The sequence below is a fragment of the Salmo trutta genome, chromosome 5 (genome assembly GCF_901001165.1).
Source record: "Salmo trutta chromosome 5, fSalTru1.1, whole genome shotgun sequence".
Taxonomy (NCBI): Eukaryota; Metazoa; Chordata; class Actinopteri; order Salmoniformes; family Salmonidae; genus Salmo; species Salmo trutta.
The window spans coordinates 2,679,012-2,695,248 of NC_042961.1; the positions used below are offsets into that span (position 1 = coordinate 2,679,012).

The 16,237-nt window shown below is 42.3% G+C and overlaps 1 protein-coding gene across 1 annotated transcript in view; it reads right to left on the reverse strand.

Annotated features, from left to right (window-relative positions):
- Nucleotides 1-16,237, reverse strand: part of LOC115193444 (protein eyes shut homolog) — a 63,972-nt gene that overhangs the window by 45,449 nt on the left and 2,286 nt on the right. The window contains exon 2 of the mRNA XM_029752133.1: nucleotides 1,065-1,247. Coding sequence (XP_029607993.1) covers nucleotides 1,065-1,247 — 183 coding nt within the window. The remainder of the gene's footprint in view (nucleotides 1-1,064; nucleotides 1,248-16,237) is intronic.

Consider the following 16,237-nt stretch of genomic DNA (forward strand, 5'->3'; position numbering starts at 1 on the left):
TTTTATTTTGTCCTCTTTCTTTCTTTGTACAGTGCTATTCTTTCTGTTCAGTTCCTTCCCCTGACGACTGCATCATTATTCAAGCTGGCTGTCTCCTTCCTCCTCTCCCTCTATGAATCACCCTAAATAGTCATCTCTAGAGGGAACCAGCCAAGTGCAGAAGATCCACAACCCAACCCTTTTGTTTCCTATTCAGCTGTCCCAAATGGTACCCTATTCCCTACATAGTGCTAGTTTTGACCAGAGCCCTATGGGCTACATATGCACTATATAGGGAATAGGGTGCCATTTGGGATGCACACTCTGTCTTTTGATTAAACATACTGTGCACTGATGACATGGCATTCAGTTAAGCAGCTATTAAAGTTGACCTGAGAGAAAGGAAACATTTAAAAATAAGGAAGGAAAGGAAATTAAGGAAGGAAGGAAGGAAGGAAGGAAGGAAGGAAGGAAGGAAGGAAAGGAAATTAAGGAAGGAAGGAAGGAAGGCTAGAGCTACATCTGTCCCTTATTAATAGTGTATCCAATTTATGTCTCATCTGCCTCATATCAAAGAACATTAAAAGCTATTAACATAAATGAATGGGAGTCGTTTGCTTGTTTGTATTACCTCTTCATCCATTGGCTGCCAGCTACAGCCTTTATTTTATTACCCTCTCTGAAAGGAAATAAAAAACTCTTGATGTGGAAAACAATAGTTTAGATGAGAGTTGAATTAATTGCAGGGAGATGGCTGGAACACTCATCAGTAGAAACAGGTTGAAACAGTCTCGTACTCTGCCAAAGGGAGTCCCTTGGCAAAAATATCTTTATTAGCGGGAAAGTGAGTGGAAAGTGTGTGTGTGTGTGTGTGTGTGTGTGTGGGAGAGAGAGTGTGTTTGTGTGCGAAAGTGTGTGTGTGTGTGTGTGTGTGTGTGTGTAATCTATCGCCCTGAAAAATCTATTAGGAGCCACACATTGGGACTGCTCCACTCCTTTTGAAAACTAATGAATGAAAAATCCTAAAGGTTGAATGGAACTCAACTCTCCTTTAACACTTGAAAAATAGACTGCTCCATCCTCACCCTGTCCTTTCTGTCCAGAGAAGAGGATGAGGTTGTCCTTCAGCGCTGAGGCGCTGTCGGCGAACGTTAGTTTCAGTTGGAACTCGTAGTAGACACTGAGACTGGGGATGGAGGAGTATGCTATGAACGAGGTGTACCCAAACTCATCATTCCCACTGAACCTGGCCCGGGTGATGTTGATGGCTGCAGAGGAAAATAAAAAGCAATATACAAACTGTTACAGTTCGTTGCTCACCATCAAGGAACATATAGTTTTGTTACTCACCATCAAGAAAAATATAGTTCTGTTGCTCACCATCAAGAAAAATATAGTTGTTGCTCACCATCAAGAAAAATATAGTTCTGTTACTCACCATCAAGAAAAATATAGTTCTGTTACTCACCATCAAGGAACATATAGTTCTGTTACTCACCATCAAGGAACATATAGTTATGTTACTCACCATCAAGGAACATATAGTTCTGTTACTCACCATCAAGGAACATATAGTTCTGTTACTCACCATCAAGAAAAATATAGTTCTGTTACTCAACCTCAAGAAAAATATAGTTCTGTTATTCACCATCAAGAAAAATATAGTTCTGTTACTCACCATCAAGACAAATATAGTTCTGTTACTCACCATCAAGAAAAATATAGTTCTGTTATTCACCATCAAGAAACATCTAGTTCTGTTATTCACCATCAAGTAACATCTAGTTCTGTTATTCACCATCAAGGGACATATAGTTCTGTTATTCACCATCAAGAACAATATAGTTGTTACTCACCATCAAGGAACATATAGTTCTGTTACTCACCATCAAGTAACATCTAGTTCTGTTATTCACCAACAAGTAACATCTAGTTCTGTTACTCCCCATCAAGTAACATCTAGTTCTGTTACTCACCATCAAGTAACATCTAGTTCTGTTACTCCCCATCAAGTAACATCTAGTTCTGTTACTCACCATCAAGGGACATTTAGTTCTGTTATTCACCATCAAGGGACATATAGTTCTGTTATTCACCATCAAGGGACATATAGTTCTGTTATTCACCATCAAGGGACATATAGTTCTGTTATTCACCATCAAGGAACATATAGTTATGTTACTCACCATCAAGTAACACCTAGTTCTGTTACTCACTATCAAGTAACACCTAGTTATGTTATTCACCATCAAGTAACATCTAGTTCTGTTACTCACCATCAAGGGACATATAGTTCTGTTATTCACCATCAAGAACAATATAGTTGTTACTCACCATCAAGGAACACCTAGTTATGTTATTCACCATCAAGTAACATCTAGTTATGTTATTCACCATCAAGTAACATCTAGTTATGTTATTCACCAACAAATATGAGGCAGAAATGCAACAACATTACAATTGCTCACCAACATAATGGCACAAGGTAGAAGAATAGAATAGACTAGAATAGACTAGAAGCCCCAGTGAGGATAACTGACAGTATAGAATAGAATAGACTAGAAGCCCCAGTGAGGATAACTGACAGTATAGAATAGAATATACTAGAAGCCCCAGTGAGGATAACTGACAGTATAGAATAGAATAGACTAGAAGCCCCAGTGAGGATAACTGACAGTATAGAATAGAATATACTAGAAGCCCCAGTGAGGATAACTGACAGTATAGAATAGAATAGACTAGAAGCCCCAGTGAGGATAACTGACAGTATAGAATAGACTAGAAGCCCCAGTGAGGATAACTGACAGTATAGAATAGAATATACTAGAAGCCCCAGTGAGGATAACTGACAGTATAGAATAGACTAGACTAGAAGCCCCAGTGAGGATAACTGACAGTATAGTATAGACTAGAAGCCCCAGTGAGGATAACTGACAGTATAGAATAGACTAGAAGCCCCAGTGAGGATAACTGACAGTATAGAATAGAATAGACTAGGAAGCCCCAGTGAGGATAACTGACAGTATAGAATAGAATAGACTAGAAGCCCCAGTGAGGATAACTGACAGTATAGAATAGAATAGAATAGACTAGAAGCCCCAGTGAGGATAACTGACAGTATAGAATAGACTAGACTAGAAGCCCCAGTGAGGATAACTGACAGTATAGAATAGACTAGAAGCCCCAGTGAGGATAACTGACAGTATAGAATAGAATAGACTAGAAGCCCCAGTGAGGATAACTGACAGTATAGAATAGAATAGACTAGAAGCCCCAGTGAGGATAACTGACAGTATAGAATAGAATAGACTAGAAGCCCCAGTGAGGATAACTGACAGTATAGAATAGAATAGACTAGAAGCCCCAGTGAGGATAACTGACAGTATAGAATAGAATAGACTAGAAGCTCCAGTGAGGATAACTGACAGTATAGAATAGACTAGAAGCCCCAGTGAGGATAACTGACAGTATAGAATAGACTAGAAGCCCCAGTGAGGATAACTGACAGTATAGAATAGACTAGAAGCCCCAGTGAGGATAACTGACAGTATAGAATAGACTAGAAGCCCCAGTGAGGATAACTGACAGTATAGAATAGACTAGAAGCCCCAGTGAGGATAACTGACAGTATAGAATAGACTAGAAGCCCCAGTGAGGATAACTGACAGTATAGAATAGACTAGAAGCCCCAGTGAGGATAACTGACAGTATAGAATAGAATAGACTAGAAGCTCCAGTGAGGATAATTGACAGTATAGAATAGAATAGACTAGAAGCTCCAGTGAGGATAACTGACAGTATAGAATAGAATAGACTAGAAGCTCCAGTGAGGATAACTGACAGTATAGAATAGAATAGACTAGAAGCTCCAGTGAGGATAACTGACAGTATAGAATAGAATAGACTAGAAGCTCCAGTGAGGATAACTGACAGTATAGAATAGACTAGAAGCCCCAGTGAGGATAACTGACAGTATAGAATAGACTAGAAGCCCCAGTGAGGATAACTGACAGTATAGAATAGACTAGACTAGAAGCTCCAGTGAGGATAACTGACAGTATAGAATAGACTAGAAGCCCCAGTGAGGATAACTGACAGTATAGAATAGACTAGACTAGAAGCCCCAGTGAGGATAACTGACAGTATAGTATAGACTAGAAGCCCCAGTGAGGATAACTGACAGTATAGAATAGACTAGAAGCCCCAGTGAGGATAACTGACAGTATAGAATAGAATAGACTAGGAAGCCCCAGTGAGGATAACTGACAGTATAGAATAGAATAGACTAGAAGCCCCAGTGAGGATAACTGACAGTATAGAATAGAATAGAATAGACTAGAAGCCCCAGTGAGGATAACTGACAGTATAGAATAGACTAGAAGCCCCAGTGAGGATAACTGACAGTATAGAATAGACTAGACTAGAAGCCCCAGTGAGGATAACTGACAGTATAGAATAGAATAGACTAGAAGCCCCAGTGAGGATAACTGACAGTATAGAATAGAATATACTAGAAGCCCCAGTGAGGATAACTGACAGTATAGTATAGAATAGACTAGAAGCCCCAGTGAGGATAACTGACAGTATAGAATAGACTAGAAGCCCCAGTGAGGATAACTGACAGTATAGAATAGAATAGACTAGGAAGCCCCAGTGAGGATAACTGACAGTATAGAATAGAATAGACTAGAAGCCCCAGTGAGGATAACTGACAGTATAGAATAGAATAGAATAGACTAGAAGCCCCAGTGAGGATAACTGACAGTATAGAATAGACTAGACTAGAAGCCCAGTGAGGATAACTGACAGTATAGAATAGACTAGAAGCCCCAGTGAGGATAACTGACAGTATAGAATAGAATAGACTAGAAGCCCCAGTGAGGATAACTGACAGTATAGAATAGAATAGACTAGAAGCCCCAGTGAGGATAACTGACAGTATAGAATAGAATAGACTAGAAGCCCAGTGAGGATAACTGACAGTATAGAATAGAATAGACTAGAAGCCCCAGTGAGGATAACTGACAGTATAGAATAGAATAGACTAGAAGCTCCAGTGAGGATAACTGACAGTATAGAATAGACTAGAAGCCCCAGTGAGGATAACTGACAGTATAGAATAGACTAGAAGCCCCAGTGAGGATAACTGACAGTATAGAATAGACTAGAAGCCCCAGTGAGGATAACTGACAGTATAGAATAGACTAGAAGCCCCAGTGAGGATAACTGACAGTATAGAATAGACTAGAAGCCCCAGTGAGGATAACTGACAGTATAGAATAGAATAGACTAGAAGCTCCAGTGAGGATAATTGACAGTATAGAATAGAATAGACTAGAAGCTCCAGTGAGGATAACTGACAGTATAGAATAGAATAGACTAGAAGCTCCAGTGAGGATAACTGACAGTATAGAATAGAATAGACTAGAAGCTCCAGTGAGGATAACTGACAGTATAGAATAGAATAGACTAGAAGCTCCAGTGAGGATAACTGACAGTATAGAATAGACTAGAAGCCCCAGTGAGGATAACTGACAGTATAGAATAGACTAGAAGCCCCAGTGAGGATAACTGACAGTATAGAATAGACTAGACTAGAAGCTCCAGTGAGGATAACTGACAGTATAGAATAGACTAGAAGCCCCAGTGAGGATAACTGACAGTATAGAATAGACTAGACTAGAAGCCCCAGTGAGGATAACTGACAGTATAGTATAGACTAGAAGCCCCAGTGAGGATAACTGACAGTATAGAATAGACTAGAAGCCCCAGTGAGGATAACTGACAGTATAGAATAGAATAGACTAGGAAGCCCCAGTGAGGATAACTGACAGTATAGAATAGAATAGACTAGAAGCCCCAGTGAGGATAACTGACAGTATAGAATAGAATAGAATAGACTAGAAGCCCCAGTGAGGATAACTGACAGTATAGAATAGACTAGAAGCCCCAGTGAGGATAACTGACAGTATAGAATAGACTAGACTAGAAGCCCCAGTGAGGATAACTGACAGTATAGAATAGAATAGACTAGAAGCCCCAGTGAGGATAACTGACAGTATAGAATAGAATATACTAGAAGCCCCAGTGAGGATAACTGACAGTATAGTATAGAATAGACTAGAAGCCCCAGTGAGGATAACTGACAGTATAGAATAGAATAGACTAGAAGCCCCAGTGAGGATAACTGACAGTATAGAATAGACTAGAAGCCCCAGTGAGGATAACTGACAGTATAGAATAGACTAGAAGCCCCAGTGAGGATAACTGACAGTATAGAATAGAATAGACTAGAAGCCCCAGTGAGGATAACTGACAGTATAGAATAGAATATACTAGAAGCCCCAGTGAGGATAACTGACAGTATAGTATAGAATAGACTAGAAGCCCCAGTGAGGATAACTGACAGTATAGAATAGAATATACTAGAAGCCCCAGTGAGGATAACTGACAGTATAGAATAGAATATACTAGAAGCCCCAGTGAGGATAACTGACAGTATAGTATAGAATATACTAGAAGCCCCAGTGAGGATAACTGACAGTATAGTATAGAATAGACTAGAAGCCCCAGTGAGGATAACTGACAGTATAGAATAGAATAGACTAGAAGCCCCAGTGAGGATAACTGACAGTATAGAATAGACTAGAAGCCCCAGTGAAGATAACTGACAGTATAGAATAGACTAGAAGCCCCAGTGAGGATAACTGACAGTATAGAATAGACTAGAAGCCCCAGTGAAGATAACTGACAGTATAGAATAGACTAGAAGCCCCAGTGAGGATAACTGACAGTATAGAATAGAAAAGACTAGAAGCCCCAGTGAAGATAACTGACAGTATAGAATAGAATAGACTAGAAGCCCCAGTGAGGATAACTGACAGTATAGAATAGAATAGACTAGAAGCCCCAGTGAGGATAACTGACAGTATAGAATAGAATAGACTAGAAGCCCCAGTGAGGATAACTGACAGTATAGAATAGACTAGAAGCCCCAGTGAGGATAACTGACAGTATAGAATAGACTAGAAGCCCCAGTGAGGATAACTGACAGTATAGAATAGAATAGACTAGAAGCTCCAGTGAGGATAATTGACAGTATAGAATAGAATAGACTAGAAGCTCCAGTGAGGATAACTGACAGTATAGAATAGAATAGACTAGAAGCTCCAGTGAGGATAACTGACAGTATAGAATAGAATAGACTAGAAGCTCCAGTGAGGATAACTGACAGTATAGAATAGAATAGACTAGAAGCTCCAGTGAGGATAACTGACAGTATAGAATAGACTAGAAGCCCCAGTGAGGATAACTGACAGTATAGAATAGACTAGAAGCCCCAGTGAGGATAACTGACAGTATAGAATAGACTAGACTAGAAGCTCCAGTGAGGATAACTGACAGTATAGAATAGACTAGAAGCCCCAGTGAGGATAACTGACAGTATAGAATAGACTAGAAGCCCCAGTGAGGATAACTGACAGTATAGAATAGACTAGAAGCCCCAGTGAGGATAACTGACAGTATAGAATAGACTAGAAGCCCCAGTGAGGATAACTGACAGTATAGAATAGAATAGACTAGGAAGCCCCAGTGAGGATAACTGACAGTATAGAATAGAATAGACTAGAAGCCCCAGTGAGGATAACTGACAGTATAGAATAGAATAGAATAGAATAGACTAGAAGCCCCAGTGAGGATAACTGACAGTATAGAATAGACTAGAAGCCCCAGTGAGGATAACTGACAGTATAGAATAGACTAGACTAGAAGCCCCAGTGAGGATAACTGACAGTATAGAATAGACTAGAAGCCCCAGTGAGGATAACTGACAGTATAGAATAGACTAGAAGCCCCAGTGAGGATAACTGACAGTATAGAATAGACTAGAAGCCCCAGTGAGGATAACTGACAGTATAGAATAGAATAGACTAGAAGCCCCAGTGAGGATAACTGACAGTATAGAATAGAATATACTAGAAGCCCCAGTGAGGATAACTGACAGTATAGTATAGAATAGACTAGAAGCCCCAGTGAGGATAACTGACAGTATAGAATAGAATATACTAGAAGCCCCAGTGAGGATAACTGACAGTATAGAATAGAATATACTAGAAGCCCCAGTGAGGATAACTGACAGTATAGTATAGAATATACTAGAAGCCCCAGTGAGGATAACTGACAGTATAGTATAGAATAGACTAGAAGCCCCAGTGAGGATAACTGACAGTATAGAATAGAATAGACTAGAAGCCCCAGTGAGGATAACTGACAGTATAGAATAGACTAGAAGCCCCAGTGAAGATAACTGACAGTATAGAATAGACTAGAAGCCCCAGTGAGGATAACTGACAGTATAGAATAGACTAGAAGCCCCAGTGAAGATAACTGACAGTATAGAATAGACTAGGAAGCCCCAGTGAGGATAACTGACAGTATAGAATAGACTAGAAGCCCCAGTGAGGATAACTGACAGTATAGAATAGAATAGACTAGAAGCCCCAGTGAGGATAACTGACAGTATAGAATAGAATAGACTAGAAGCCCCAGTGAGGATAACTGACAGTATAGAATAGACTAGAAGCCCCAGTGAGGATAACTGACAGTATAGAATAGACTAGAAGCCCCAGTGAGGATAACTGACAGTATAGAATAGACTAGGAAGCCCCAGTGAGGATAACTGACAGTATAGTATAGAATAGACTAGAAGCCCCAGTGAGGATAACTGACAGTATAGAATAGAATAGACTAGAAGCCCCAGTGAGGATAACTGACAGTATAGAATAGAATAGACTAGAAGTCCCAGTGAGGATAACTGACAGTATAGAATAGACTAGACTAGAAGCCCCAGTGAGGATAACTGACAGTATAGAATAGACTAGAAGCCCCAGTGAGGATAACTGACAGTATAGAATAGAATAGACTAGAAGCCCCAGTGAGGATAACTGACAGTATAGAATAGAATAGACTAGAAGCCCCAGTGAGGATAACTGACAGTATAGAATAGAATAGACTAGAAGCCCCAGTGAGGATAACTGACAGTAGCCTACATATCTTAGTCCTATGGACATGAAACACTATAGACCTGGATGAAATAGAAGTGTACATAAGCTGAAATATTACACACCGAACTGTGTGTTACACCCAGAACCAATGTATCTCTATATCACCATATCTCTATATACAGCTCTTACTACATCAATCTTAACATCACTATTCCATAAATGTCTTTGATTATTTCGTTTCCCACACGTCATCAGAATCAGCAGTACTAGCAGCTGCCACGAGACGGCACTGTTGATTCACCATGCCGTACCACAGACACCATGCCGTACCACAGACACCATGCCGTACCACCACCTCACAATGATATAAGGATGATGGCCTGTTTTAGAATACTGCCTTTTCCCCATCCCCATTTTCTTTTCATTAGTCGCTGCTAACAAAGGTTCTTGGCAGGCGAGCAACATTTCAAATACCCTACATAATGTTCACTGCTGGTAGCTAGGGGGACAATAACTAATCCCAGTGATTATCAATTACAATCAACAGCTTACTAGTTCTAAACGCATAGTTGATTCAATAATGCTGCCTGCCTGCCTCTTTCTCCCTTGTTCTCTTTCCATTTTAGCACTGACCACTGATTCACTGGATTTTACACCAGGGAGGGACTTAATGAGAATATCCTCTCTCCCTCCTCTCTCTCTCCCCCTCCCCCCTCCCTCCCCAGAATCAATTAAACATCTGTGACATGTCTCAGCACACCAATCAGACCCTGGTCGTGCACACAACATTAGGCTCTACATCTTAGCAAATATATTGTAACTTGCATATTCTCTCTTGATTTCTTTCTCTCTTTCTTTGTCTCTTTCCTTCCCCTCAGCCCTTCTAGCCCTCCATGTCTACATACAATGGTTGCGTCCCAAATGGTAGTCTATTCCCTTTATTCTGCACTACAGTTGTTTTAACATGGGGATTTGTGAAACGTATTCCTCAGTCTGAGGTGTCTCCACTTACGTCAGTGAATAGTTAGCTTTTTCACTTGGCGCCAACTGGTAAGACGCTTCAGGAGGAAGCTGTAATCGCTAATCAAGCAGCGTGACGTCCTTTACAGAGCTCCCCTCTGTGACTGGTCGGTGCTCCTCTGTTTGGCTAGTGAATTATTGATGCCTGTTATGTAGGGATAACATTCTGCTGTTATTGTTAAGTCTGGTTTGTATTTGGTTTCTATATTGGTTTTGTATTTCCACAGTGTTTATTGAATGGCTGTTTCACGGCTTTATAGCAACAGCTCAATCTGAGTTTCTATAGTCAGTTTGAACTGATTGTCTGTGGATGCTCCCTCAGTGGCATGCAGCATGTTTTTTACCTCTGCTCTCTGAGTGCAATGCAGCTTCCCTCTCTTCCTGTTCCTCCTCCCCCTCCCCCTCTTTGTGGTTATTTGCAGGGAGAGCTGATATGAGCATGAATTCCTGTTGAGCTTCTTGTCAAGGGTCATATACATTGCTTTTTCTAGGACAGAATAGTCTTGGGGATCAGGGCACTATACACTACATTTGACAAAGGATAGTGAGGTATCCACAGGGTACAAATCCCATCCTCCATCAAATATCATAAACAAGCACAATAGGTTGTACGGTAGGTGGAGCCCAGGCGTAACCCCCAATCGACAGGTTCAACAACGGTAGGTGGAGCCCGGGCGTGACCCCCAATCGACAGGTTCAACAACGGTAGGTAGAGCCCGGGCGTGACCCCCAATCGACAGGTTCAACAACGGTAGGTAGAGCCCAGGTGTGACCCCCTATCGACAGGTTCAACAATGGTAGGTAGAGCCCAGGCATAACCTCCTATTGACAGGTTCAACAACGGTAGGTAGAGCCCAGGCATAACCTCCTATTGACAGGTTCAACAATGGTAGGTAGAGCCCAGGCATAACCTCCTATTGACAGGTTCAACAATGGTAGGTAGAGCCCAGGCATAACCTCCTATTGACAGGTTCAACAACGGTAGGTAGAGCCCAGGCATAACCTCCTATTGACAGGTTCAAAAACGGTAGGTAGAGCCCAGGCATAACCTCCTATTGACAGGTTCAACAACGGTAGGTAGAGCCCAGGCATAACCTCCTATTGACAGGTTCAGCGGTTGTGGAAGATCTCTGGTGTTCTGTGTGTATTCCCTGACATCCTGTGTACCCTAAGCGGGGTGTTACAGTAACCGGATGCATCCATTTTTCAGAAATACAGCTAATTCAACCTACAGTAGCTTCTTTTTCTTCTGAAACCGGATGTGGGAACTGTTTTTGCGCCTGCTATGTTAGGTTACATCTGTGTGATAGCACTGAGAGTAGTGATTGGTCTCTTCTCTCTAGGTGGCCTCAAGCATTCCACATCTTTCCTCACACTCCGTCAGTATGAACTGAACATGGTGGTGCTATGTCCAAAATGGCACTCTATTCCTTAAATAGTGCACTACTTTTGACCAGATCCATCAGGAAGTGCATTATGTAAGAAATAGGGTGCCATTTGGGATGCACCCACAACCATTAAAAATATAACCTAGCGACCCTTCCCCTGCTCCCACCCAATCTATACTGATACAGGAAGCCTTAAGGCTGACTTATTGGGAGTAGCTTGTGTTATTATATTCGTTGTAAACCGACGGTTTGAACAACACAAATCAATAGACACCATAAAGCCTGCTGTTGTTATTCTGAGTTCTGAGTTCACCTCATGTAGTCTGGTCCTAACTCCTGTAGCTAGGAGTACTGTATTACTATACACTACAACAGACCACATACCAGAAGCTCTGTGAGCTACAACATTAACTATTTCCACCAAGTACAGTAGAAGTTTATATTGTGTTCTCCTCTCCCCATGGGAATGAATGTCTAACACATTATAAGACCTTGGCTGACATGGCTGGCTGCCATTCAATCAAAGCTTGCAATGGGGAAAATACACAACATTGCTTCTAGGCAGAGAAAACAGATGCCTATTTCAAGTAAATGAAGAGGTCAGATTCCCAAATGAAAATAAAATAAATGAATAATCATTCCCATTCATTTGAGATTGAGGCCTGCAGATTTATTTGAACTGTGTGTAGCCTATTGAATCCACCCACAACTGTGGGAAAATATTTCCTACAAGCCAAAAAATAACACTGCAATCTAAATCCTTCCAGAAATGACATACAGCACAGCATCATGAAGAGAATAAGTAAGAGAGGAGGTTTAGTATTATCTCTGACGTTATATATGTGATAGCCAGGTCTCAGATCAGTTTGAGCTGTAAGAACAGAAGTTTAGTATTATCTCTGCTGTTATAAATGTAATAGCCAGGTCCCAGATCAGTTTGTGCTGTAAGACAGGAAGTTTAGTATTATCTCTGCTGTTATAAATATGATCGCCAGGTCCCAGATCAGTTTGCGCTGTGTTGCTAACTCCTATTGAATGACAAGACATGACAATGGCCATTGAGGGCATAAAGGACGTTCTATCACCCAGGTAGTGGTGAGGGCATAAAGGATGTTCTATCACCCAGGTAGTGGTGAGGTCATAAAGGATGTTCTATCACCCAGGTGGTGGTGAGGACATGAAGGATGTTCTATCACCCAGGTAGTGGTGAGGACATGAAGGATGTTCTAACACCCAGGTGGTGGTGAGGGCATAAAGGATGTTCTATCACACAGGTAGTGGTGAGGGCATAAAGGATGTTCTATCACCCAGGTAGTGGTGAGGGCATAAAGGATGTTCTATCACCCAGGTGGTGGTGAGGGCATAAAAGATGTTCTATCACCCAGGTGGTGGTGAGGACATGAAGGATGTTCTATCACCCAGGTGGTGGTGAGGACATGAAGGATGTTCTATCACCCAGGTAGTGGTGAGGACATGAAGGATGTTCTATCACCCAGGTAGTGGTGAGGACATGAAGGATGTTCTATCACCCAGGTAGTGGTGAGGACATGAAGGATGTTCTATCACCCAGGTGGTGGTGAGGACATGAAGGACGTTCTATCACCCAGGTAGTGGTGAGGGCATAAAGGATGTTCTATCACCCAGGTGGTGGTGATACAAGCTGAGGAAAATAAAACGCATATTTCCAAGAGAAAAAGACACTGAGTGGACAAACCATTAAGAACACCGACTCTTTCCATGACATAGACTGACCAGTTGAATCCAGGTGAAAGCTATGATCCCTTATTGATGTCACTTGTTAAATCCACTTCAATAAGTGTAGATGAAGGGGAGGAGACAGGTTACAGAAGGGTGAATGGGCAAGACAACATATTGAAGTGCCTTTGAACGGGGTATAGTAGTAGGTGCCAGGCGCACTGGTTTATGTAAAGAACTGCAACGCTGCTGTGTTTTTCACACAGTTTCCCGTGTGTATCACGAATGGCCCACCACCCAAAGGACATCCAGTCAACTTGACACAGCTGTGGGAAGCATTGGAGCCAACATGGACCAGCATCCCTGTGGAACACTTTAGACACCTTGTAGAGTCCATGCCCCAATGCATTGAGGCTGTTCTGAGGGCAAAAGGAGTGGGTGCAACTCAATATTAGGAAGGTATTCTTAATGTTTTGTACACTCAGTGTAGAAAATCCATATTGTTTATGTTTTTCTAAAGGGTATTGGGCTTAACAGCATCCACCACACATCCATATTGTTTCCTACGGTTTTCCCTTCTCTCTGTAGCTAACCTTGAACTCCACAAACCCTTCAATATTCCACAGAGTGAACAGACTGAACAGTACAGTACTGTAACAGCAAATACAGTAAACACACAAAAAACATCCTTTCTCAAAATGATCTTTCTGAACTGAAAATCCTTCATTCTTGTTTTCTGAAAATGTCAAAATATGTATGTTGACATACCTTCCTACCCACTCTGTATCTATAGCAACATGTATGTAAAGAGTTAGCGTAACCATTAGAGTAAGTAGCTGCACGTCCAAACGAAACACGAGGAAAACACTGACTATGTCTCAAATGGAACCTTACTCCCTATTTAGTGGTCTACTTTAAACCAGGGCCCCTATATATTGACTGTGATGTTATCTGATGGTGTCAGGATTTAAATTCAAATGTCAGCCACTCTCAATGTGACACACTATGATTAGAGGACTCTATTTGACATCAGGGCACTCAGCTCAGACTGTGTGTGTGTGTGTGTGTGTGCCAGAGAGAAAGAGATTAAGAGTGTGATTTGGGCTCTCTCCACCAAACTGTCTCCTCATTAGATTAGGACCCTCTACACCAAACTGCTACCTCGTAAATTGAGGGCTCTCTCCACTAAACTGCCTCCTCATTAGATTAGGGCTCTCTCCACCAAGCTGCCTCCTCATTAGATTAGGGCTCTCTCCACCAAACTGTCTCCTCATTAGATTAGGGCTCTCTCCACCAAGCTGCCTCCTCATTAGATTAGGCCTCTCTCCACCAAACTGCCTCCTCATTAGGTTAGGGCTCTCTCCACCAAGCTGTCTCCTCATTAGATTAGAGCTCTCTCCACCAAACTGCCTCCTCATTAGATTAGGGCTCTCTCCACCAAGCTACCTCCTCATTAGATTAGGCCTCTCTCCACCAAGCTACCTCCTCATTAGATTAGGGCTCTCTCTACCAAGCTGCCTCCTCATTAGATTAGGGCTGTCTCCACCAAACTGTCTCCTCATTAGATTAGGGCTCTCTCCACCAAACTGTCTCCTCATTAGATTAGGGCTCTCTCCACCAAACTGTCTCCTCATTAGATTAGGGCTCTCTCCACCAAGCTGCCTCCTCATTAGATTAGGACTCTCTCCACCAAGCTGCCTCCTCATTAGATTAGGCCTCTCTCCACCAAGCTACCTCCTCATTAGATGAGGCCTCTCTCCACCAAGCTGCCTCCTCATTAGATTAGAGCTCTCTCCACCAAGCTGCCTCCTCATTAGATTAGGGCTCTCTCCACCAAACTACCTCCTCATTAGATTAGAGCTCTCTCCACCAAGCTGCCTCCTCATTAGATTAGGGCTCTCTCCACCAAGCTGCCTCTTCATTAGATTAGGCCTCTCTCCACCAAGCTACCTCCTCATTAGATGAGGCCTCTCTCCACCAAGCTGCCTCCTCATTAGATTAGAGCTCTCTCCACCAAGCTGCCTCCTCATTAGATTAGGGCTCTCTCCACCAAACTACCTCCTCATTAGATTAGAGCTCTCTCCACCAAGCTGCCTCCTCATTAGATTAGGGCTCTCTCCACCAAGCTGCCTCTTCATTAGATTAGGCCTCTCTTCACCAAGCTGCTTCCTCATTAGATTAGGCCTCTCTCCACCAAACTGCCTCCTCATTAGATTAGAGCTCTCTCCACCAAGCTGCTTCCTCATTAGATTAGAGCTCTCTCCACCAAGCTGCTTCCTCATTAGATTAGGGCTCTCTCCACCAAGCTACCTCCTCATTAGATTAGAGCTCTCTCCACCAAGCTGCCTCCTCATTAGATTAGGGCTCTCTCCACCAAGCTGCTTCCTCATTAGATTAGGGCTCTCTCCACCAAGCTGCCTCCTCATTAGATTAGGGCTCTCTCCACCAAGCTGCTTCCTCATTAGATTAGAGCTCTCTCCACCAAGCTGCTTCCTCATTAGATTAGGGCTCTCTCCACCAAGCTACCTCCTCATTAGATTAGTGCTCTCTCCACCAAGCTGCCTCCTCATTAGATTAGGGCTCTCTCTACCAAGCTGCCTCCTCATTAGATTAGAGCTCTCTCCACCAAGCTGCCTCCTCATTAGATTAGAGCTCTCTCCACCAAGCTACCTCCTCATTAGATTAGAGCTCTCTCCACCAAGCTGCCTCCTCATTAGATTAGGGCTCTCTCCACCAAGCTGCTTCCTCATTAGATTAGAGCTCTCTCCACCAAGCTGCCTCCTCATTAGATTAGGGCTCTCTCCACCAAGCTGCCTCCTCATTAGATTAGGGCTCTCTCCACCAAGCTGCTTCCTCATTAGATTAGAGCTCTCTCCACCAAGCTGCTTCCTCATTAGATTAGGGCTCTCTCCACCAAGCTACCTCCTCATTAGATTAGAGCTCTCTCCACCAAGCTGCCTCCTCATTAGATTAGAGCTCTCTCCACCAAGCTGCCTCCTCATTAGATTAGGGCTCTCTCCACCAAGCTGCCTCCTCATTAGATTAGGGCTCTCTCCACCAAGCTGCTTCCTCATTAGATTAGAGCAGAATAAGAACATTTTGTTTTCCCCTATTTTCACAATATTCATGACAATGGAATGTTTGCATATA